Source organism: Lactuca sativa, chromosome 3, assembly GCF_002870075.4.
Source record: "Lactuca sativa cultivar Salinas chromosome 3, Lsat_Salinas_v11, whole genome shotgun sequence".
NCBI classification, from domain to species: Eukaryota; Viridiplantae; Streptophyta; class Magnoliopsida; order Asterales; family Asteraceae; genus Lactuca; species Lactuca sativa.
Window position 1 is genome coordinate 40,759,399 of NC_056625.2, and position 27,027 is coordinate 40,786,425.

The following is a 27,027-nucleotide window of genomic DNA, read 5'->3' on the forward strand; positions in this document are numbered from 1 at the left end:
ATATATATATATCTTAGACTAGTTTATAACCCGTAGGAAATACGGTTACAAAATTAATTAAATTTTTATAGTAAAACTCAAAATTATTAATTAATTATTTTAAATAAATTATTAATTAAGAGTTTTTTTAGTTATATAAATTTTAATCAATGATTTAAATAAATATGTGAAATTATATTATTTGTATTATTTTTATTTTAATTTTTATTCTAATGTTATTAATTTAATGTAATTAAAGTGAAAATTTTAAATTTTGAAATTTGAAATTGAGTTGACAAATGGCATATATTAATTAGGAGACATAATAAGGTGACACATGACAAAAGGAGAATAAAATATGCATTAATTAGGAGGCCTAATAGGATGACACATGTCAAAAGGAAAATAAAACTATTATTTTATTAGAATAGGGATTTTCAGTAATTGTTCACGAAGTGAGACCATTATGTGTTTTCAGTTTTTATGTATTCACATGTATCTAATTTTGTTATATGTTTCAATCAACTTAAGATTTAACTTATGATTTTGACATATATAAGTTCCCTGAAAATATTTATGCATGAATTATTGAATCCGAGTACTCCCCGAGTACTCCTGAGTACTCGCTACTCGGTAGTCGGCCGAACAGGTACCGAGTAACGAGTTCTACAACCTTGTCACCATATATTGGTCATCTTGTATATCCACGTAGAGTCGCGAGCCAAAATGGGCAGTGGGTAAACCATTGATTATGTTTTCCTCATAGTTATAGATAACACACATACCTCCTAACTCATATGTTACAAACCTCTTTATTACACGTTCTCATTATTACAATGTACTTTTCTAAAATGTTCATTTAATAAATCCATCATCATTGAAACATATTTTATCACTTGATCATATTTCATATATCATTTTAGATTTATTCTGACCTTTTACAACATCAGTAAATCATTTCATTAAAAATTCCACCCCGAATCCTTATATTATGCTCATTTTGCATGATAAGACATCCTATTTTCCTCGCACCCACTTATACACATCGCCAAGTTAGTTATTATAATCATAATATTTTTTAAATTATCATATTGTTTGGGTGTTTCACTTCCATTTACATTTCACTCATATTATGTCATTGTTTCTTGTCCCCAATACTTACATAGGACAACACACTTTCATTTGTATTCCATATTTATGACTTCCTCATACTTGTACATAACAATTCCACATAGTTTCATATTTTACATTTACATTCTATAGTACAAGCTTAATAAAATTTTTGGATGTTACATAGATATAGATTATCACCAAAGAATTCCACATAAATTTCATATTTTACATTTACATTATATACCACAAGCTTAAAGTATTGCCTAATCGTGGCATTGAATGTCCAACTTCTAAAAATACGTAGTGTTAAAGTTTTTGAAAACATTGTACAATTAAGCCTATATTGTGTTTATCGGATGAGAGACAGTACATACGCACATTTATTAAGGAGCCTACTTTTGGAGGAAAAAACGGATGTTGATAAGATAGTAAGGAACCATTCCCTTGTGTTTCAAAAGGGGCCTTTATTTAGTGAAATTGATAAAAATTGATAAAATTAAGAAGATAGAAATTATTTTATGGAATGATTCAAGATATGGCTTCAATATACTAATATTAATAATGAGAAATAGCTGAAATAGTAGATTCACCTACAAAAGTTTATTTTCGGATAATATCAAGGTTGTAAAAATCGTTTAATTGTAGCTAGTTAGTGGAGTAGGGTTAATGATTAATCGATATATGTGGGGATTAATTAGAGAACCTAAATTATAATATATATATATATATATATATATATATATATATATATATATATATATATATATATATATAAAATGAATATAACAAAATAGCAAATTTTTATTCATTTTATGCTTAGATACATATAAAATAGTATAGTTTTGACCATTTGACATTTTATATTTTTTTTGACTTATTTTGAATTTTTTGATAATTTTGACCATTTTACATTTTAATTAATTTTGACCCCCAAGCCAGATTAACCGGCCACCAAGCACTGCCAAGATCGACTTTTAACCAAGCCGACTAGCCTGACTGACTACCACTAATCGCGATCGATTGCAAACCGCCAACCGATTAATCCCCAATTCATCGGCCACCAAGGCTGATTTCTGCAACACACCTATATTGATAAGAAATTTGTCTTAAGTTTGGGTATATAATAAATTGCAAATTTTGACAAGCAAGTTTTATGGAGAAAGTGAAAGGTAATCCAAGCATCCATTTTAGAGCTTTACGAGAAGAGTTATGAAAATATACGAAGAATATCTTAGTTCAAAAGCACTGCTATAATTTTACTATTTTAGAGTATCATAAATAATAGATACCACTGAGAGATTATATTATTAAGCAATAGATGATGGTACAACAATCAAGCATCATATATAAAATGAACCAAACCATTCATTTTAAACTAAGATTTTTATAAGAATATATGTTTGTTTTAAGACCAAAGAAAATGGTTAAAGGGAAGGATAAGGGGTCTATTTAGGTTAGATTAGGTATTTATGAAATATACATTACTTAGACAAATCCTTTCAATAGTGTGCATAAATGGAACAAATAGAACATACCTCGCAAAGTATGCTGTTGTGGAGGCGTAAACAACTAGTTTTTAGAGTCAGTTTAAAACATCCATCGTTATAGATAGTTTTAAAATACTTATAAAAATCATTTGATATTAAACTAAAAAAACATTTTTAAGTTCAAAGAGTCTAGAATAATGGTCTCAAATACCAAAAAAGTTAATAGTTTCACAACGCAAGGTTGTGATAACTCGATATCGTAACATAGATCAAATATCACCCACATACCATGGCCTTCACAATATTCTTTCTATTCACAAAGAAACATCCCCATGCCTTCAATCTTAGCACATATCAAAATAGGTTAGGCAATGTAATATCTGGTGAGAATTGTAACATCCCGACTCCTAGGTATGCAATTTTAAGGATTTTGTACATCACATAAGAACTACTCGACGAGTTGGAGGCCCCAACTCGTCATGTAGAAACTAACAAGGTCATGTGGTTTATGGAGCCTACTCGACGAGTTGGAGGACCCCAACTCGACGAGTTGAGGCTGTGCATGAAAACCCTATTTTTTAGGGTTTGCACCTTATTTAAAGGACCTTAAGTTCCCTGACCAGCCTCCCTAACCACATTATTGTCCAGAGAAACCCTAAAATCGTGCTAACCTTCCATTTTGAGAGTGTGCAAGCCTAAACGTGTTTGCTGGTGCATTTCTTGAAGAAGCTTGAAGAGCCTAGCGCATAACCGAAGGAGGAGGTTGTAGATTCGACATCTACGCTGTAGTAGCAACCATTTGGAGTTAAAAAGTCTTTACATTGACCTCTTGTTTCTTAGATCTTCTCCCATGGAAGTTTAGTGCATTTTAAACCCATTTTGGAACCATTTTCGGAGTTGAGCATAATTTGAAGTTATGACTTCATATCTAGACACCTTTAGGCCTCCTTGGGCCTAAAGATTCAAGCTTTATCAAGCTTTGTCCATCCTCCACGCCCTAAACCCCTTATTAAGTTCCATATTAGTGTTTTAACCCCTTTGAAGCCATGCATGGACATAAAGTTAACAACTTTACGTGGTATCTTAACCCTAGGGTACTAGATCTATAGTTTGGGGCTTTGGATTCGACTAGAAAGGGATGAATGTGAAAAGGTTGAAGGAACTCGACCAGTTGAGTCAGGTTTTCCCGCTTTCTAGATGAATAAACTCGGCGAGTTGATGAGATAACTTGACGAATTAGTTTGGGTTTTTACCGGTTTTCTGAGTTCTAAAGGAACTCGACGAGTTACTAGCTGCACTCGACGAGTTGGGTCAACATGGACTGTTGACCTTGAATGTTGACTGTTGACTTTGACCGGGGTTGACCAAGTTTGACTTATGAGGGTATTTTGGTAATTTGGGTCTTGATGGAATTGGTCTTATGGTGGTTGTAGGTGTTTGATTTTGGAGCCGTGATTCGGGAGCTTGATCTTTTCAGTTCAGTTCGACATTGTGAGGCGAGTTCTTCTCACTATACTAACAGGTCGAAGGCACCAAGGCCGACCCTTTTGGATTGTATTATGGTTAAAGTGTTGGAATAGTGTCTAAGGCTGCAACTATATTAGACAAGTATTTGACCCGGTTGTGCATGGTCCTTTTGGGTTGCCTTCACCATAGCAACCTGACAGGATGATTTGTAATGAGAGAAGAAATATTATTAATATATATTATGAGAATAATATAAGGAATAATAATATTATTATTTTATTAATATAAGTCATAAATTAATTAGGAATTAATTTGGTGACTTAAAGAGATTAATTAAATAGAAGGGCATAAACTGTCAATTGTATGATAGTTGTACTTTGGGCTATAATCCCTTATGGATAGGGGGGGGGGGGTTTGGGGCTTAGGATAGACCTTGAAATCGTCCAAGGCTTATCATTAGGGTATTGGATTGCTTAGGGCTTAAGTTATCCAATTATGGTTTAAGGGTGAAACCCTAGGAGTCTCACTAGTATAAATAGACCCTAAGGGTTAAGGAAATTCTGCACTCTTGTCTCTAAAGAAACCCTGGCCGATTTCTAGTCCCCTGTCCTCTCTCGATAATCATCCTCTTGCTATTTGGTGTTTGTAAGCCATTAGAGGAGTGACACTTGTGACTCTAAAGCTCCAAGGACAAGAAGATTCAAGCAAGTGATTCAAGGTAATCATCTAAATCTGATTTCTTATGTTATTATACTAGAATTGTCATTAGAAGTCTTGGATTCAATGCATGTTCAATTAGAGAAACCTAGATCCAAGCATTAGGGTTTGTATGTGCACATAGGAATGTTCATATGGCTAAATCCCATCCGTGGTATCAAAGCCATTATTGGTTTCTATTGAATTGATGCATTGGTTGCTTGTTTGTTGCTTGCAAAATTCGAATTTTGTCATTCTGCCTGATGAACTCGGCGAGTTCCATAGTGGACTCGGCAAGTAGGCCTCAACTCGGCGAGTCCATTGTGGTACTCGGTATGTTCGAGCGTCAGAAAGAGCTAATTTCGGGATTTCTCGCTGTTTATCTTTTGGATACTTACCTTAATCTTAATAGGTCAATATAAATCCGATTTTGTGATATATTTGAGTATATTCTTGACCTAATTGAAGATATTTATCAATTAATTAAATATTAATTTCCTTATGTGATAATTGATTAATTATTTTAATTAAATTGGTAAATTGTTTTGCAAGAAATAATTAAATAAATCAAATATGGATAATTATGTGATTAAATGTTAATTTGGATTATTTGTTATTTGATTCCCCTATGTTTTGAAAAGTTTAAAACTTGCCCTCAAGTTTTGAAATTTATATTTTGTGATTAAAAGTTTAATTTAGACAATTTAAATTTCAAACCCTAGAATTTTACAAGTTTAAAATTCAACCCTATACTAATATAATATTACAAGATTAATATGTATATATATGTATAACTAAAAAATGCTAGTCTTACCGTTAGTAGGCCTCATTCACGAAGTCGGTCTATAAGGTGGGTATAAGGTTGCGACCTATAAAATGACGCTTAATGGGTGTACACTCACACCCACCGCTTGCTTGATTGCTTCAAAAAAAAAATCTCAATCCTAGTTACTTTAGGAAAAGTGAATTGATGCAATCTCATGAAATTACACTTTGGACCCTTGCTAAGAAGTTAGTGGAGCGTGTGTGGTTTACCAGCACACTAATTGGTTCTAAGCAAAGGTGGCAAAGGGTGATTCATTGTTTATCATAGTTCGATGGAGCGTGTGTGGTTTACCGGCACATCGAATAGGTGATTGTTACAATGAAGGCACTGTGTAAGTTTGCATAGTAATTCACACCCACTTTGTGATCCTCGGTATCCCAGTCACAAACGAGAGGGGCATATCGAGATTTAAACATGTCATTGAAAAGTTCAATGAATCTCATCAAAACCTAGGAATTCTCAATACATTTAGAACTTAAAGTTATGTTTTCATGGTGGAGAATTAGTGAATCATCATTCACTTACCTTCAAATTGTTTGCATGTTAGATTACGACATCCCTTTTCTAATATGTATATATTGTTGTTGGATCCTAGCCCTAATTTTTTCTTATTGGGTGATAATTAGGATTCAAATTCTAATCTATCTTTGTCCTTTCTATTTGTAGATGTCAAACGCGAACAACGTTGCTGCTAGCTCGTTCACATTAATGAGCCTTTGCCAAAAGTTGACTTTCGATGGGACGAACTTTAGCGAATAGATAAGATACATTCGCACGATTGCTCGTTACGAAGACAAGGAGTATGTCCTCGATGAGAAGCTCAAGAAAATTAACCCAGAAATCGCTACTCCGGCTGAAATGACTGCTTTCGAGACTCATGAACGTGACGCAACGAAGGTTCATTGCATCATGATAGCCACTATGAACGCTGAATTCCAAAAGTCCTACGAGGACATGTATCCGTACGAAATGCACCAAGACTTGTTGGAGAGATACCACCAAAACGCGAGGCAGGAACGTTACGAGATCTTCACTAACATGATCTCCTCTAAGATGGGTCATGGAGAATCTCTAACTGTGCACCTGCAAAAGATGCAAAGGTATGTCGATCGTCTTCGCAAGTTGAATGTTGACTTTGGGGAAGACTTGGCTATCGACATGGTGCTTCACTCCTTGCCTCTGTGTTACAATCAATTTAGGATGACCTACCACAGGAACAAAGAGGAGGTCACCCTAAGTAAGCTCCAAGGTCTCCTTAGGGTTGCTGAGAGAAACCTCAAGGACAAGTCTGTTGCACCAACTCCCAATCCACCAGCTGCTCCTGTTTTAGCAATTGGGCAAGGTAGGGGTAAGAAGTGGAAGGCTCCGTCTAAGAGCTACCGCAAGGGAAAGTCTCGAGATGGTTCCTCTTCTACTGCGACCAAAGTTGATCCTGCTAAGCCCAACCCTAACCCAAAGGAGGCAGAGTGCCACCATTGCCACAAAATAGGGCATTGGAAGAGAAGCTGCCCAGACTACCTGCAAGCCATCAGGGAAGGAAAGATCAAGCCGTCTTTCGCAGGTATATACACAATTAAATCTAATGATTCATCTCATGTTATTTCTTGAGTACTAGATACCGGGTGTGGTTACCACATTTGTTCTGGATTGCAGGGACTAAAAAGAAATAGGGATGTGGAGCATGGAAGAATAAATCTAATCATGGGGAACAGAAGATCGTCGCCTGTGACCAAGATTGGAGTGTATTCTCTAGTGCTTAGGAATGGTTTATGTTTAGATTTGAACAATTGTTGCTATTCGCCAGAAATGGCAAGAAACATCATTTCATTTCATGGTTTGTTTAGACAAGGATTTAGATTTTCTTTTAATAATGAGAATGGTTGTATTTATGCTTATCTAAATGGTGTCTTATATTTTGAAGCAATACCATGTAATGGAATTTATGAAACTGTTATGATTGTAGATAACCTAGGAAATGATGTTTTATGCATGGATTCTTCCAATAGTATGGATAGAGCATCCTTGTGGCATTGTCATCTTGGACATGTCAACAAGAAGCGCATAGCCCAACTCCAAAAGGATGGAGTGTTGGAGTCATTCAACCTTAGGGAAGATGACACATGCGAGTCTTGTTTACTTAGAAAGATGACTAAGTTACCCTTCACTAGTACATGTGAAAGGGGTGAGGGTCTATTAGACCTCATACATACCGATGTATGTGGACCGTTTAGATCAACCACAAAGGATGGGAACCGCTTCTATGTGACTTTTACCGATGACTATAGTAGATATGGGTATATCTATTTAATCAAGCAAAAGTCAGAAACGTTTGAAAAGTTCAAAGAGTTCAAGAATGAAGTGGAGAATCAATTGGGCAGGAAAATCAAGATGCTTCGATCCGATCGAGGAGGAGAGTACCTAAGTCTTGAATTCCACGACTATCTCAAAGAGTGTGGAATAGTTTCACAATTGACGCCACCTAGTACACCACAACTAAATGGTGTGGTAGAAAGGCGTAATCGAACCTTGTTAGACATGGTCCGCTCTATGATAAGTCGTGCTTCACTACCTATCTCGTTCTGGGGGTATGCCTTAGAGACTGCCGCCCATATCCTTAACCGAGTCCCTACTAAGAAGGTTTCCAAAACACCTCACGAGATGTGGACAGGGAAAGCTCCCTCGTTAGCACATATCAAGGTTTGGGGTTGTGAGGCTTTCGTCAGACGAGATACTCATGACAAGCTTGAACCTCGTAGTGAGCGATGTATTTTCATCGGCTACCCGCATAAATCCTTTGGATATCTCTTCTATAGACCGAAGGACAATGTTGTCTTTGTTGCGAGGAGAGGAGTTTTCCGAGAGCGAGAACTCATAAGCCAAGGAGACAGTGGGAGGCAAATCGAGCTTGAAGAGATTCAAGAGTCGATTGATGAAGGAACCTATACCGCTGGCACTCAACCCGAGGAGGAAACTCTGGTTGAACCGATTGACGAGTCATTACCTCTTAGACGTTCCGAAAGAGTTAGAGTTCAACCCCAGTTATATGGTTTTCATATTACTACCGAAGGGGACACGTATATTAGTGATAGTACACTAATAAATCTAGATGAACCTAATAACTATAAGGAAGCCATGGCAGGCCCGGAGTCTGCGAAATGGAAAGAGACAATGGACAGCGAGATCCAATCCATGTATGATAACCAAGTTTGGAATTTGGTTGATAATGTGCCCGGACGTAAGACCGTTGGGTGCAAATGGATCTTCAAGAAGAAGACCGACGTGGATGGAAACGTACACACATATAAGGCGCGATTGGTTGCGAAGGGCTTTACTCAAACTCCCGGAGTTGACTATGATGAGACCTTCTCACCTGTTGTGAAGATAAAATCTATTAGAGTGATGCTAGCGATTGCCGCATTTCATGATTATGAGATTTGGAAAATGGATGTCAAGACCGCTTTCCTTAATGGGAATTTGGCTGAGGATGTTTACATGGCTCAGCCAGAGGGTTTTGTTGATCCGAAGCATCCGAATAGAGTGTGTAAGCTTAAGAAGTCCATTTATGGACTTAATCAAGCGTCTCGCAGATGGAATCTTTGCTTCGATGAGAAAGTCAAAGAGTTTGGATTTGTACGAAGCGAAGATGAATCATGTGTATATGTCAAAGCCAGTGGGAGTATAGTAAGCTTCCTCGTTTTGTATGTCGATGACATACTACTCATAGGAAACGACGTCCCGACTCTGCAGGAGGTTAAGTCCTGGCTCGGGAAGTGCTTCGCTATGAAGGACCTCAGAGAGGCTTCCTATATTCTGGGAATAAGGATAGTGAGAGAACGAAGTAAGAGACTAATAGGACTTAGTCAGAACACTTACTTAGATAAAGTACTGGAACATTTTAGTATGGAAAACTCGAAGAAGGGAGAATTACCAATACAAAGTAATGCCAAGTTGAGTAAGACTCAGAGTCTGAGTACCGAAGCTGAAATAGCAGAAATGAGTCGAGTCCCATACGCTTCCGCAGTTGGCTCAATCATGTACGCTATGACTTGTACTCGCCCTGATGTAGCCTTTGCTTTGAGCATGGTTAGTAGATATCAAGGGAACCCTGGCAGAGCCCATTGGATTGCGGTCAAGAATATCCTTAAGTACCTTCGGAGGACCAAGGAATTGTTTTTAGTCCTAGGAGGGAGTGATGACTTAAAGGTGTGAGGGTATAGTGACGCCAGCTTTCAGACCGACAGGGACAACTACCGTTCGCAGTCGGGCTGGGTCTTTACCCTGATGGAGGAGCAGTGACTTGGAAAAGTTCCAAGCAGGAAACCGTAGCTGATTCAACGTGCGAATCAGATTACATTGCAGCGAGCGAAGCGTCGAAGGAGGCAATATGGTTGAAGAACTTCATCGGTGATCTTGGAGTTGTACCTACCATAAAGGAGCCCATGGAGATTTTCTGTGATAATGAAGGAGCGGTTGCCTTGACCAAGGAACCGAGGGATCATGGTAGATCTAGACATATCGACAGAAAATATCACTTTATTAGACATCGTGTAGAAGAAGGACAACTCGTGGTTAAGAGGATATCATCAGAAGATAACCCAGCAGATCCGCTTACGAAGGGACTGAGCAGGGTTAAGCACTTGCAGCATGCTAGGAGTATTGGGCTGAAGGATGATATTAGTATAGATTAGATAGTATTAGAAACGTGTAATAGATAAATGTAATTAACATTTGATGATTAAATAAAGGAGTATTATTTATGAGTAATGTTACTGTCTTATGTTAATTGTTTAACTATTGTTTCACTTTGCATGTTTTGACTTCCAGAATAATTGAGTTTATTAAGAATAACCGAATTATTCAAATTGTCCACAATTGTTCATATGTTGGAAGTAGATATGAATGAAGATTGTCATGAATTGGTGTGTAGATTGTCTAAATGGTTATAGACATAGCAAAAGTTTGCTACAGCGTTCATGAGTGCTTATGAACTAGTTTTGAGCATTGGAATAAACCTGTGCTTGCTGGAATCACCTTATGGAATGTGATAAAAAGAGTAATCGCAAGACGATAATATCATATGGTCTTAAAACCTAGATATATGGTTTGTTATTTGTTAATTGGTTGTACATTGATAATGCGAAACCGCATCAGTAACTTGGTGTTATAAAACTCATTGTTGTGTATACTTGATTAATGAGTAAGTAAATGCATATAAGTCGAAGTTTATCTGTTACTTTTATCCTAAGAGGGTAAAAGCGATATCTCAGCCGCTCGATGATTTGATTTGACTTATGTGCTGGGCCCGGTCAGAACTGAATTGATGTGTTCAATTAAGTTCTATGTCGAATAAATCTGAGATCGAGAAACCAATTGTTGGACAAATTGGTTCCATAGAATTGTCAGCATGATATCTAAACAGAGGACTATACGATCCCTTATCTAAAGGACAGATTGATAAGATCAGAGTTTGATAGTGTCTTTGAGAGCTACGGTTGCTAATCGGATTATACTTGTGCATATAGTTACTAGACTTATCCAAGTGGGAGACTGTTGGAATAGTGTCTAAGGCTGCAACTATATTAGGCAAGTATTTGACCCGGTTGTGCATGGTCCTTTTGGGTTGCCTTCACCATAGCAACTTGACATGATGATTTGTAATGAGAGAAGAAACATTATTAATATATATTATGAGAATAATATAAGGAATAATAATATTATTATTTGATTAATATAAGTCATAAATTAATTAGGAATTAATTTGGTGACTTAAAGAGATTAATTAAATAGAAGGGCATAAACTGTCAATTGTATGATAGTTGTACTTTGGGCTATAATCCCTTATGGATAAGGGGGGACGGTTTTGGGGTTTAGGATAGACCTTGAAATCGTCCAAGGCTTATCATTAGGGTATTGGATTGCTTAGGGATTAAGTTATCCAATTAGGGTTTAAGGGTGAAACCCTAGGAGCCTCACTAGTATAAATAGACCCTAAGGGCTAAGGAAATTCGACACTCTTGTCTCTAAAGAAACCCTGGCCAATTTCTAGTCCCCTCTCCTCTCTCTATAATCATCCTCTTGCTAGTTGGTGTTTGTAAGCCATTAGAGGAGTGACACTTGTGACTCTAAAGCTCCAAGGACAAGAAGATTCAAGCAAGTGATTCAAGGTAATCATCTAAATCTGATTTCTTATGTTATTATACTAGAATTGTCATTAGAAGTCTTGGATTCAATGCATGTTCAATTAGAGAAACCTAGATCCAAGCATTAGGGTTTGTATGTGCACATAGGAATGTTCATATGGCTAAAACCCATCATAAAGGATGATGTTATGTTTAGTGATCTGTTAGATCTGTATCTTGGTTATAGGATGGTGTTATGTTAGTGATCTGTCAGATAGGTATCCTGGTATATAGGATGATGCTATAATTAGTGAGTTGTAGATCTGTATAATTGTCTGTACATGCTAGCTAGCGTATGATATTTATGTGTTGATTGTGTGATTGCGGGTGTGTTGAGGCGGTCTTGCTTTGTGCTCTATGCCAAGAGACCCAAGGCGGCCCGGATAGACTGAAGGCCCATCGGGGTGTACCAATGAGGCCGAAGCCTGGAGAACGGTCCAGACAGGCTGAAGGCCCGATAAGGTGGACCAGACATGATGAAGGTTCTGAGAGTGGGCCAGATAGACTAAAGGCTCGACGAGGGCGGTCCAGTCATATTGAAGACTCTATATGCATGTTGTTTGTTATGATATTGTTCTTATTTGTGACAACCCGAAATTTCTATTATGTACAACCATTCACTTCAATAGAAGTCAGAACAGTTTCTGCTAACTTTTGAGTTGTGTAGAGTCAGTTTGAGTGTTCCAAAGCCTATTATTGTAACAAATAACTGGAGAGATGATGCCCTAGGGTTTATTGTGCAAAACTAAAGTCTCAAAACTCCAAGAGTTTGGAGTTTACGGCCTAAACATGGAGTTTACGGCCGTAAACTCCAAACAGTATAAATATGACACTTAGTCATTTTACTCATTTATTTCACAATTTCAAAGCTAGAACATCAAATCCTCTCAAGTATCATTTGATTTTCCTTCTTGATCTTTAACTTTGTAAGTGTTTCTTGCCCTAATTAGTTGATATCTTACTTAATCTAGTGATCTTACATGATTTCATCCGTGAAATCATTCAATTTGTGTAGATCTTCAAGTGTTCTTAGTTTCACCAAGAACACCAAGAACACACACTAGTGTTCTTGGACTTTTAACACCCTTTAAAGCTTATCTATTGTAAGTACTCTTACCCTAGTGTGTTATAAGACTTGTTACACTTCTTAATCAACTAGAAAACACAAAGAAACACAAGATCAAAGGTGTTTACGGTCCAACATGTTCTTGGATCGTAAACCCTAATGAATGGGACATTGTGTGCCCTATTCCCTTACCAAGCCTTGGATACTAGTCTAGATCATATCCTTGATGTGCTTAGGACCTTAAACATCAAAAAGACCATGAACCATTAGAGTTTACGGCTGTAAACACATGGAGAAATGGTCCATGGGATGTAAACTCCACAAAGGGGTGAAGTGATGCCACAATCACTTCCAAAGGCTTAGACATGAAGTAGGAATGCTTCTTTATGACTTATAGGCTTCAAAACACAAAATGGTAGAAGTACCATGAGTTTACGGCCGTAAAATCATGGGTTTAAAACCGTAAACTCATAAAGAGTTTACCCTTGGACCCTAAACCCAAAAGCCAAGTCCTACAACCCTTAGATGAAATCCTTAGGACTTATAGCACTTAAATCAAGTGTTTTACATGTCTTAGGATGTCTTAACTTGGTTAATTAGTTGTTAAACGACTAACTAGATACATATATGTATTATTATATGTTAACTAGGATCCTTGTGTGTGTTCAAGTCTTCACTTGACACTCAACATCCTATACTATCCGTTCATCCAAACCACTCACTACAGGTGAGTTCATACCCCTTAATCAACCTTTTAAATGATTTTAAATGCTTTTATGGGGGGGGGATACAAGTTGAACTATTATAATTATTATATCAATCACATGTGATTAATAACTACCAAACAAGTGGATTTCTTACTTTTCAAACTGTGTTATCAAACAAACTATTTCAAACGGTTTTATTAAACTCTTTTACATGTCAAATACTTTTATTAAACTTATATTCTGTTAAATGTGTATCCATATAGATATAGTTATATAAGTAGGATTGAAAGGACTTAGGACTGATAGCTCACCTTACTTCTTGTTCCTTGTTTGGTTGTGGACTTAGGGTATTCAGGTTATTTGTCCGAAGGTCGTTTGAATCCTAGTTATATATTATGTATATGTATATAGATATAAAAGTTCCTTCTTTCAATTCAATACCTTTGGGTAGCAAGGGTATACAAACATGTTCATACATACAAACAACATTACTAGTAAACTATAATAGGTATAGTTTAGGGAGATACTAATACTATTACTAGAACAGTGAAACATATAAAGAGTCAGTTCATACATGAGTCAATACCATGCAGAGAGAATATAACATACAGATAGAGAATACTATGATGAGAAACAAACAATACCATACAGAGAGAACATACAATACCATACAGAGAGAACATACATACATGTTAGACAGAGAGAGAACACATAATACAGCTAGCACATACATATACAAGAACATTACTACAGTTATGCGAGCCACGTAACGGGGCATAGCATCACCTGTCATGGCCCGTTTTGTATCCAGAATCTCCTTAAAATGGAGAGAGTTGAGTTTGTGTATAGATCTATACTGGATTGACTATCCTACACCTTGCTGCTCGCTACAGTGGGACTTGCAAGTCTACGGGTGCCAAACGTCATTTCTTTCGACGTCTTACATCGTCGGGTTTTTAGTCAGTAGTATGGTACATGCCGATCACATGGTACTCTAAATAACAATTGGTTTAAGGTAGTTAGTACAACAGTAGTCACTTAATACAACACTACAATACTATTTTATTTCCCCATTGCATTCACTTTGTGATCTTCACACAATGAACAGTAATGTAAAAACTATATTTTTGGTTAATGATAGTCAGATTTGGGAAAATACATACTCTTACAAGAGTCTTACATACAAACAGTTGATGCCTTGGTAGAAGGCTACTTTTAGTAGGAAACATAGGGCTTTCTAGGAGAGTTCAAACAATTACAAACTTATACATCACATACTTACAAAAACTTTCATACAAGCAATGACACTAATATACTTATGATCTCACCAGATTTAAAGTTGATAAACTCTTTCAAAATAGCTTGTATTCTCAGGTTACCAGTAGATAGGTACCGGTGCCAGGTTTTGAGAAGATGGAGCTTGTTCAAGACTCATCTTTTATTTTGATTCATATTTTTGGTGTCTATACAACTTGACAGAACACACTTGTATGAAATTATACAATTAATGCAATGGATGATGTTGTTGCTTGTTTACTACTTTGCATTGTTATGATACTGAACATGACGTCCTCCACCCCCGAACGATTCCGCCGTTCCGGTTTTGGGGTGTGACAGATTGGTATCAGAGCATTGTTTATAGTGAATCGAGTATATCAACCCATAAAAGATATACGAACTATAAACATAACGGGACTAAAATACTCTGATAAAGAGTTACTTTTAAATAATAAAATATTTAACCAAGTATACATACCTGCATTCATACTAAAATCAATGTCACTAGGACAGAACAAAAGTATTACGATTGTTGGGCAACACAAGTAGACTTAGAGACATATAGTCAAAGCTGGGAAGTTATAGCCTGATCAACTATATTATTTGAGGATTGACTAGCATGTGCCTAAGGGTGGTTGTGAGGTTGCAACAAGTCTAAAAACTTACCAACACTACTACAATGAAAACATTAGAACAAAACATAAACTTAAAATACTATAGGAGTATTTTGTGTTACTATAACTATTTATCTGAGAACTAAAGGTCTTTATTAGTATATCAATAGTTGTTGAGTGGATACGCTAAGGTTATATGTATCTAGGATATCATAGACTTAGAATCTGTGATCTTTGCTTTACTTCCTGTTCCTTGTTTGGTTGTGGACTTAGAGTTAGGGTTACTTATTCGAAGGTCTATCTTGTCTTGGTTACATATGATTGGTATGCACTACGCAAATGGTGAAGTAACTGATAAAGATCATCTTATAATTATCTAATTAGTGCGTCTATTTAGTTATTTCTTTATCCCTTTTCTCGCGTAGATATCATGGCTGGATTTTATATCCCCGGAGACCCGTACTACCCCAACAATGACAATGCAGGATGGCTGGGAGAAGATCCAGAAGATGATCACCCAATTCCATTGGATGATCACGAAGCTGAAGGCTTTTCTGATGGATCTGACTCAGAGCCAGAAGTTAACAACCAATCCCCAGCTGCTCAAAACCCAAAACCTCGTCCAACATTTCAAGGACCCACACCTATGTAGGCCACAAACTTGAATAAATGGAGTTAGGATCAGGGTCAACCCATTCCCTACAATGGAGACAGAAGCTTCTACAACCTCACAGGGTCCTACCCATCATGGTTCGTAGGATTTCTCGGAACACCGAACAAGGTCGAGCAACTATCGACCGAGTCGTGGAGATTGACGCCAACTCTAGCGTTAACACAATCCGCATTCGCCAGCTAGAGTCTGCTAATGAAAGTACTCAGGTCCGCAATGCAGCTCTGCAGAGGGAACTTGCTGAAACCGAAGCTGAAGTCAGAGAACTTCGAGCTCAGCAAGCAAGATCTGATAGGCGCGTGAGGGACATAGAGCGCCTTCTGTCGGATTCAAGGAATCACTCTAGTAGTTCTCGTCGCCGATAGAGTCTCATCGACTTCTCTTTTGGATATAACCTAGTTTATGTAAAAATTCTAGTCTAATTTCCTATCTTTGTAAATCTTAGACCGGTTAGGTCTGGATTAGGTCGTAGTTCTGTTAAAATTTTTCCTATCTTGGTTGATGTAAGACCTACTTCTAGGTCATTTTTTTCCCGAACTTGTTAGATATGTAATACCAATATTATTAACAGATACCTAATCTCATGGAAATTATTATCCAAATGATATCATCTGTTAGTACTAGATCTACATTCAATTGTGTTGTTGGGCTATGGAGAGTTAGTCCATGAGTCGTTCTCATCAAACTTTCCCTATTAAATTCTTATCAATATCTTCATCTTTCTAAACTTATATTGAAAGATGCCTCCACGTCGATCAACAAGACGCGATCCTCCGATAACCGTAATACCACCTGCTCCTCAAATCGATACGGCAACTCTGAATGCTGCTGTAGCTGCGGCTGTGGTAACAACCATGGCTTAATATCGTTCTTCTGGTTCCACTGGAGGAGGAACCTGTAACATCCCGGAATATCAAGAGTAGAGTTGAAGGGCTAAATGTGTAAATGGGAAAGGGCAACTCGGCGAGTATGGTCGCGACTCTAGTCGCGTGTTAAGTGACCAACTCGGCGAGTAGCATGGATGGACTCGGCGAGTTGGTGCTGAGTGGAGAAAACCCTAATTTGAGGGGTTAAGCCCTATATAAAGAACATCATATCTTCTCCCCAACCTCTTTACCATTCCTTGAGTTCCAGAAGCCCTAAATTCGTGAGGAGACCCCATTGTTGAGTGACTTAGAGCTTGGAGAAGGATCTTTGGTGCTTTAAGCTTGAAGATTGGAGGCTTGTATCAGGAAGCTTGGGGAGATCAGGAATCTACAGTTGGTTGGGCTCATTCTAGGGGTAAGGAACCATTTCCGTAAGCTGTTTTCTTCATGGGTTCATGTATGGTGGTTGATATGACATCTAAATTGAGATAGAAGCTTGGATCTGAGGATGTTACTTCAGATCTAAGCTTGTGATGGTCCTATATGTCATAAAGTACCAATTCTTGAGTGGTTGGTGAAGCTCTTTTGTCCCAAACCCTAGCCCTAGAGTGTAAAATGCCTAGATCTCTTTGGATCCACGTAAAGTTTGCCGCTTTACGTGATGGATGGCTTTTAAAAGAGTAGATCTATGGTTTAGAGCTTCTGCATGGCTTGGAAAGCCTCTGTATGGTTTCAGATCTAGGGGTACTCGGCGAGTCACAAGGGTGTACTCGGCGAGTTGCTTGAAGATAGGCTGGAAGTCGACGAGTTGGAAGAACAACTCGGCAAGTTGGTTGAATATGAGCAGGAACTCGACGAGTTGGAAGAACAACTCGACGAGTTGGTTGAAGATAGCCTTGGACTCGGCGAGTCTGTTCTTGGACTCTGCGAGTCTGGTCGTGAGGTCCTAACCTTTCTTCTGGTTGAGCTGTGAATCGGTGAGTCAAGGGATGACTCGGTGAGTCGAGTGTGAAAGGACTCAGAGTTGTTGGACTCGGCGAGTCTCGGGGTGACTCGGCGAGTTGAGTCGCGGATTGGGGAAGTTCTGTGCATGGGGACTCGGCGAGTCATCGGGTTGACTCGGCGAGTAGATTCATTCAGGGGTTGACTTTGACTTTGACTTTGACCAAGGGTTGACTAGTTGAATTCCAGGGGCATTTTGGTAATTGTTGGCTTTTGTTTTGAGTTCAGAGTTTTGGTGTTGGCCAGTGTTGGAGATCGTATCAGTGGTCGAAGCAGCTTGGGTTTATCTGTTTAGTCGGCAGTTGCGAGGTGAGTTATCCTCACTATATCAACAGGGTCTACGGCACCAAGGTCGGCCCTTTATCGGATTGTGATCTAGGTATCGTTGCTATGTCATTGCTTTTCTATGTTGCATCCTGGTAGTTAGGATGGTATATGTTAGAGACCTGGTTAAGGTCGGAATCCTGGCATATAGGATGATGCTATGCTAGTGACCGGTTAGGTCGGTATCCTGGTTAGGACGATGATATGTTATGTGATCTGCTAGATCGGCTTGTTGACTATGAATTGTTATATGATTGTATGTTTATGTGAACATGGTTGTTGGACTGGGGTTGGGTTGAGGCGGGTCCTGCTTTGTGCTGTAGGCCAACATACCCAGGGCAGACCGGTTATCCCGAAGGCCCAACGAGCGATCCGGATAGGCTACAGGCCCCAAGAGGGCGGACCAGACGTGCCAAGGCTCGGAGAGTGGACCAGACAGACTGAAGGCCCAGTGCGGGTGGACCCGTCATACTGAAGACTCAGAGAGTGGACCAGGTGGATTGAAGGCCCGGTGCGGGCGGATCAATCACACTGTAGACTCGATGTATATGGCTAGACTCGGAGGGTGGACCAGGTGGACTGTTGGCCGGTGCGGCGGACCAGTCACACAGTAGACCCGAAGTGCATGGCTGTTCTGTGATCTGTTATGTTATGGCATGTTATGCGTGTATGGTATATGTGGTTGGTATTTTGGGGATATCTCACTAAGCTTTCGGGCTTACAGTTGTGGTTTAATGTTTTTTAGGTTCTTCAGGAGACCGTGGCAAGGCAAAGGCGTGATCGTACCGCTCCTCATGATTATGTTTTGTGATGTGATTATGGGGAATACTCTGAAATAATTGTATTGAAAACCTTTTTGTAATAATTTTATGAAATCGGGTTGTTTTTGAAAAAGTTTAAATTGGTTGGAATTTTATGGTCGTTACAGAACCCCTATTCAATCTACTCATAGTGAAGCTCTTGTACGCTTGAGAGAGTGATCCTATAAGGACTTCACTAACTGCAAGCCCAAGTCCTTTAGAGGGACTGGCGAAGTCATTGCCCTCTCGCAATGGTTCGAGAAGACCGAATCGGTTTTCGAAATCTGCTCCTGTCCAGAGGGGAGCAAGATCAAGTTCTTTGCTTGCAACTTTGAGGAGAAAGACCTAACATGGTGGAATAGCCATGTCAAGTCACTATCTCTAATAGTGGCTAATGCTATGGGTTGGGAAGCTCTGAGAGAGCTAATGATCGAAGAGTACTGCCCGAGGGGAGAAATCCAAAAACTGGAGGAAGAACTGTGAAGCCTAACCATGAAGGGCTCCGACATAGTCTCCTACACCGCCAGGTTCTATGAACTGGTGGCCCTCTGTCCCAACATGGTTCATACAGAGGGAAAGAAGATTGAAAGATACATATGGGGGCTGGTGCCTCCATTCCAGGGAAATGTTTTGGCTTCAAACCCCACTACATTCGATAGTGCCAAGCGATTGGCACAACGGCTAATAGACCATGGGGTTCGTACCCCGGCCGCAACAACAACCCTGGCCATCTCAGAACCTTCCAAAACCACTGATTCCAAGCGGAAGTTCTGGGATGACAAAAAAAGAAGAAGGCTGCCAAAAAGCAGCAGGTCGTGGCAGTTCATGCTGCGATAGCACCTGCCATTGTTGCTCCGGTAAAGTAGTACGCTGGAAGTTTGCCTAAGTGCAACAAATGCAACTCTTACCACACGAGAGCCTGCCGGGAAATGCAGTCTTCAAACTGCAACAGGAAGGGGCACACAGCCCGTTTCTGCAAAGCACCGGCGAGGCCACTCAACCAAGTTCTTGACACAGGAGTGGGCCAATCTTGCTACGGTTGTGGCGAGGTGGGCCGCTACAAGAGGGGCTGCCCTAAGGCAAGTAATGCAGGTGGAGTAGGAAGGGTTCTGGCCATAGGCCACGAGGAGGCGGTTGCCAACCCCACAGTGGTCATTGGTACGTTTCTCCTCAATAACTCTTATGCATGCATTCTGTTTGATAGTGGAGCGGAGAGGAGTTTCGAGAACCAAAAATTTGCTCTTTTACTTAAGCAAAAATCATGAGCTCTTAAAGAACCGTTCACTGTAGAAATGACTAATGGAAAGACAGAGAGCACTAGCAGTATATACATAGGGTGTACCTTAACACTAGATAGCCATTCATTTGCGATCGACCTCATGCCGGTCTCAATTAAAAGTTTCGACGTCATTATCGGCATGGATTGGTTGAGTCTTCATCGTGTCGACATCATGTGTTACGAACATGGTTGCAGAAATCAGGATTAATCGACGATTAATCGTGGATTAATCGCTTGGCGTTCTCCAACCGTCGAGGATTAGGGCATTAATCGGAAATTTAGGATTCATCGGGTTTGGCGGGATTCATCGGCCTTGGCGGGATTAATCGGTCAACAAAAGTCAAAAAAGTCGAAAAAATTCAAAAAAAGTTAACAAAGTAAAAAAAATGTCAAAGAAATTCAAAAAAACACCTTTTTTTTACTCCAAAATTTTCAAATTTTTAAAATTTCAAATATTATATCAAAATGTTCATATTTTTGTATTTCCAAATTTCCAAATTACATTTTTTCTTATTTTCTAATTTTGAAGTACTTGTTTTTCTTAAGATATATAAATATTTAATTAATTTTAATATTTTATTAATAATATATGGTCCCCGATTAATCCTCAATTAATCCCCGCTAAAACCGGTTAATCCCTTAACACCAGTCGACCGTCGAGCTACCGTCAAACGATTTTTACAACCTTGACGATAAGTAATTATAATCAATAATTTTAAAATAGGCAACATTATACCTGTTGAATTCATCAAGGTTGGATATCAAATTGAAATACTCTTCTATAACAGGCCGTTTAGGCAACCGCTCATTGAAAACCTTCTTTAACAGGTATAAGATACATACAAAGACTGCATCCTCGTCCAATAACTCATCAAGTGATTGTTTAAACACCTTAATAACATCGTCTAATTTGGCCGAGATATTCCTCGAGATCATAGGAAAGGCACGGGGAATCGTAACACCCAATCTCAAAAACCATTTCATGTACTTGGCTTTTGGGGGTCGGTGACAACTTCGTGGAAAAAGACGTAATGTAGAAGTAAAAGATCTCTACCTATATTAGCAATGTCTAACCACCTCCCAAAACATGTATTATGGAACATGGTCTCGCATTCGGGTCTATCTCTGAATGTCGCAAGAATTTTCCCGCCGATTTTGGGTTTACAAGAGAGTGTAACGAATGCATCAAAAATCATGTCGTGCTGCACAAATAAAAAAGGTGTTATCACTTCATTCTGAAACGAAAATGACCAATATTCCAGACCAGTTCTGGAGCAGTTTCAGACTAGTTCCTCATGTTTCGGATTAGTTCATCGTGTTTTGGAACAATTCCTCGCATTCTATAGGCTTCCGGAATGAACTTTTAAGATCCATAACACTACATTTCGATGTAAATTAATAATACCTAAACAGCTAAACTACTATTCGGTTGGTCCTACAATAATGATATCTTTAATTTAAATTCTGAAGCATTTTCAGTTCATTCCGGATGTGTTCTACGCATTCCGGAACAATAACTATAGATGAATAGGCACCTTATACAAACAAGTAAACCGTGTAAAGAGAAAGCGAAGAACATACTCGTAAAATAATGGGGTCGTAGTGCTCTTCTTCAATGACGAAGTTGCGTGTCGGAGACCGGACTTGCGTGTCGGGGATCGAAATAACGATCAAAATTGAAAGTCAAAAGATCCGAAATTGCATGTCGGAATCGGAATCAAAAGTCAGAGCAAGATCCAGAACTCGCCTCCAAAATTTTCAAATAATACTCCGGAATTTTTTAAAAACACCGAAAAATGATTATATTATTCAATTTCCCTTTAAAAAAATTGTATTATATCAATAATTATCAACTTTAATCGACGAACCAAAGTTAAGAATGGGTTACTCATGCATGGTTTGAACACGATTCCCCATAATAATTGTGTATTTAAACTTTTATTTGACTAATTCATATTACGAACAATAATCCAAATGGTTGACCTTGATAAACAACAAGAAAGTTGACTTTTATGACATTCCAAGATTGTTGAGGGGTGTTAATGTAATGTTTTTAAAGTTGGAGGTCAAGGTCATAACATTTATGTTTCCGTTAAGTGGGCCGAAATTATCTGTGAGCGACGCGCACAAGTTATGTATGTACCCAGTCCTTAAAACGACGCGTTTCCTTAACTCGCCTTGTTTTCCTATTTTGACCTTTCTGCCCCTCACCTAGGTCCGTTACAAAATAATAATCCAATATCTAAAATACTTTTTTAATAACAACCAGTGAATTTATATTTTATTGAAAACGTTTATTTTTTAATAAGTACAACTTTTTTCAATTTTGTTCCATCTGAAAATAAACACAAACATTTTTTGCATTATATTGATTATTTAATCATAATCAATATAAAAATACAATGTTTATTATAGCTCCAGATTTATTTTAACTCCATCAATATTATCTTTATTGTAAAAATTGATAAGTATATATTTTGTGTATAAAACTTTATATATTTATAGACCACTTGAAACTTTTACTATCTGTCCATAATGTTATTCAAATAACAAAACTTAGTATTCTGTGTCTTTTAGCTTATCATGTAAAATATTTAATTTGGATATCTATATATAGTTGTTGTTTTTTTACCTTAATCTATACATAAATACTAAATGAATTACTGTTCTAAAAACACAACTTAACGGCACGGTATTAAGGCATTAACTTTTTACATATTTGTCTTTTCTGTCTTGTCTTTTACTTTTAACATCTTGCATGTTAAAACTAATACATAATTTTAAATTTTATGAATATTATGAAATTTGTCTAAGGATAAAATAATTATTTAGACTTAATGATTATTGAGTTTTAAAAATCAAACCTCATATACAATATGTTATTCTGACAATGATCATTATTTATTTAGACGTTTTTCTTGTTAAAAACTTAATTTTTTTAACATAGTTATTTAACTTGTAGTGGAAACGATGACTGAAGAACAAGTTTTTATTTGGGATTGAAAATGTCTAATGGCAAGGTTAGTTTTGTCAATTCAAAAAATATTTTAATTAATTATATAATTTCAAAGATAATTGGGGGGTCGACAACCAAAACGGCTTCTTGTAGAGCGATGCACAACTGCCACCCGTTAACCAGAGAAAGAGAGAGAAATCCAAAGAAAACAATTCCTTCTCACACGCAGGCTTAAGGCTTTCTTTCTCTCTTTCTCTCTCTCTAAAAAGAAAATACTAATACACCTCACAACAGCTTTTTCCACATCCCCTATGCTCTTGCTCTAATCTTTCTACATTTCTTTCTTTTTTTCCATTTGGGTTTTTGTTTCTATTCCCAAATCAAATCTTCCCGTTTCTTTGCAACGATATAGGGTTATCTACTTCTCCGGTTTCTCTCACTCTCCACCGATAAAGAAGAATCACTCGTCTTCTTCCATTGAGATCTTACGGGTGCGAAAAAGTTCATTCATTTTTTTTTATTGATTTGGGTCTACCCTCGATTGATTTGAGGGTGATCTGTTTGTTTAATCGATTGGGGGGAGTTTTAGATTTGGATGACGTCTACTTTATCAAAATATCTCGATAAAGTCTATACGATGGCAGAAGGGGGATCTCGTTATTGCTCTAAAAAATCTGACGATATCTGTGGTGATATTTGCGATGAGGTAATTTATATTCCTTTTTCTCAATTCGAATTAGTTTCTGGGTTTGATGAATGCATTGTCGGCTTGGATTTGCTGATTTCATCGTTGGTTTAGCCGTTTAGGTTTTACCTTTTCGAAATCCGGACCAAATCAACTTTTAATGTTTTGCTTTATTTACAAATTCGGAAATTAGAATTTTCTACTTTCAAATCGTTATCGTTGAAATCGTAACCTTTTTTGTTTTCCCCCTTTCGTTTATGGTCGTTACGAGCTTCAGTCTTCTAATTGAAAATCGAACGTTTTGATTTGCAGGATTCAGGAAAGCCTTCCACCATGGCAAGATTACGATGCATTCTACGAGGACTCGAGCTCAAAACCATCATCTTCCTTTTCGTAATGGTCCCAAGCATCATCCTCGGTTTATACATCCACGGACAAAAAGTCTCCTACTTTTTACGACCCTTATGGGAATCACCACCAAAACCCTTCCACGAAATCCCCCACTACTATCACGAAAACGTATCAATGGAAAATCTCTGCAAACTCCATGGCTGGGGCACACGAGAGTTCCCAAGGCGTGTATTTGATGCAGTATTATTCAGTAATGAAGTCGACCTTTTAACAATAAGATGGCACGAATTATACCCTTATGTCACCGAATTTGTCCTCCTTGAATCAAACTCCACATTCACAGGAATCCCAAAGCCTCTAGTGTTCGCCAGTCAACAAGATAAGTTCAAATTCGTGGCCCCACGTTTAACATATGGTCAAATTCCAGGAAGATTTCAAAAGGGTGAAAACCCTTTTGTTGAAGAAGCATACCAAAGACTTGCATTGGATTTTCTCTTGAAGAAAGCCGGGATTCAAGATGATGATTTGTTGATCATGTCAGATGTTGATGAGATTCCAAGTCGACATACAATCAATCTGTTGAGATGGTGTGATGACATCCCTCAAATTCTTCATCTTCGATTAAAAAATTACTTATATTCGTTTGAATTTCTGTTGGATAACAATAGTTGGAGGGCATCTGTTCACAGATATCAATCGGGAAAAACAACGTATGCTCATTATCGACAATCTGACATAATGTTGGCGGATGCAGGGTGGCATTGTAGCTTTTGTTTTCGCCACATCAGCGAGTTCATCTTCAAAATGAAAGCTTATAGTCATGTCGATAGAGTGAGGTTCAATAAGTTTTTGAATCCTACGAGGGTTCAAAAGGTAATTTGCAAAGGGTCGGATCTTTTCGATATGCTTCCGGAAGAGTACACGTTTAAAGAAATCATCGGGAAAATGGGACCCATTCCACATTCCTATTCAGCTGTTCATCTTCCTGCACATCTTATAGAAAACGCAGATAAATACAGATTTCTTTTACCTGGGAATTGTATAAGAGAAAGTGGGTGATAATTAATGTCTTCTTCTTCTTCTTCTTTTTTTTTTCTTCTTCTTCTTCTTCTTCTGTGTAAAGATTTGAGCTTTGAAGTTGAAAGAGGTGGTGTCTTGCAACTTTGACCAAACAATAGTCAACTCTGGTATGTGTTTTCTTGCTATTGTTTAGTGTGGGGCCGGATGGGTTGATGGAGTGTACATAGTGATGTTTATCTTTTCGCTTGTTTATTGGTAGAAGAACTTTATTTTCAGAATCTTGGCATAGTGATTTGCTGAGTTTTTGTGGGTTGGAGGTTGTGCTTTCATGGAGATGAGATTCATGGGGTTGTTTGTTTAAAACTTGGCAATGGTCATGAGAGATGTTTTTGAGGTTTGTTTGCCTTCCCTCCCCCCAGAGAGATAGTTAAGTTCAGGAAGTTTCGGGATTCTGTTATATTAGGAAATTTTGAATCTGAGACTTATATGTTATTAATAATTATTATTATTATTATTCAAGTTTGTGTTTAAGTTTTAACTTTGTATCTTGGGTTGTGTGGATTTTGAAGATGGTGGGATTGTGTTTTTAGTTCATGTGGAGTGTGTGAAGTTGATTTTACATGGAAAACACATGCTAATCATGAATTTTGGATGATTAAAAGACAGTTTGGAAGTGTTCTAAAGATCTAGATACATCTAGAAGAGCATGGAGTTTATTTATTTATGTCTGATTGGCTTTTGGGTATTCATTCTTTCATGTGGCTTAATTCTTTAAGTCTTTGATCTTTTATTGGACCATTCTTAATTAGTTTTCTTTCAAAGCTTCTTAATTTGTCAAATGTTTGGTTATTAATCAAAGAATCCTGTTAAAACCGAATGTTATGTAGCCAGTGGTGGTATACTTTTGACCTTGATCGACTCCAAGCGATCTTTTGATTCACTTTTGATCCAGATTGAATAGAGCAAAATTTTAAAAATCAAACGAATTTTCGAACACCATGATGATTGATGAGACAATTGTGGGATATTTAAAGGTGACTGATAATTAGACACCTAATTGTATTATAATGTGGCAATTGATTTTTTTTCTTCATGTTTATGATTAATCTGATCAATATCTTATAAACAAATGAATATATTGGTGGAATCTTTTGCAAAAGTAAACATGAAAAAAAATAAAGTGTTGCACTCGGTTTGAAAAGTCTAAAGTGTTACTGAAAAGTAAATAATAAAAAGTTAACAATTTTTTTTGGATGGTTTGATGAAAGGTGAACCATTGCCTCGTTTCTTCTTGAAGAAGATAACTACTTTTAACTGACGATGACGACGATTGACGACATTACTCACTATTTTTATTACTTAATTGGTTTATATTTATTAAAAATAAAATTTCATTTACTTTATTTAATTTTCAATAGTTTATTTCATTAGATGTCGTGTTTCACGTTTTGTTTAGCATGTGAAATATGTTTTACTCATAATCTAACTATAAAATAATTACTATATTTGTTGAAATGCACAAATAGGGTATCTTGAAAACCAAATAATGAGTTTAAGGGTTGGCTAAGCTTTACAAAAACAATTGGGTTTTCAAGATTTAGACTATATTTGAGAGAATGATTGAAAAACTTGTTGTCAGCTCATAAAAAAAAAAAAAACATT

At 37.5% G+C, this 27,027-nt stretch overlaps 1 protein-coding gene across 1 annotated transcript; it reads left to right on the top strand.

The window, feature by feature from the left end:
• The first annotated feature begins 23,466 nt into the window (after positions 1 to 23,466).
• On the top strand, positions 23,467 to 25,903 carry LOC111881590 (uncharacterized). Its single transcript, XM_023877997.3, has 2 exons — positions 23,467 to 24,015; positions 24,307 to 25,903. The coding sequence occupies exons 1-2, from the start codon at positions 23,905 to 23,907 to the stop codon at positions 25,402 to 25,404; spliced, it is 1,209 nt and encodes a 402-aa protein (XP_023733765.1). The 5' UTR covers positions 23,467 to 23,904; the 3' UTR covers positions 25,405 to 25,903.
• The last annotated feature ends 1,124 nt before the right edge of the window (positions 25,904 to 27,027 follow it).

Excerpts from the sequence above, each read along its gene's own strand:
- LOC111881590 (XM_023877997.3), top strand. The coding sequence starts at position 23,905 with ATGACGTCTACTTTATCAAAATATCTCGATAAAGTCTATACGATGGCA. Across the intron at positions 24,016-24,306 it reads GTGGTGATATTTGCGATGAG|GATTCAGGAAAGCCTTCCAC; the intron begins GTAATTTATATT and ends TTTGATTTGCAG.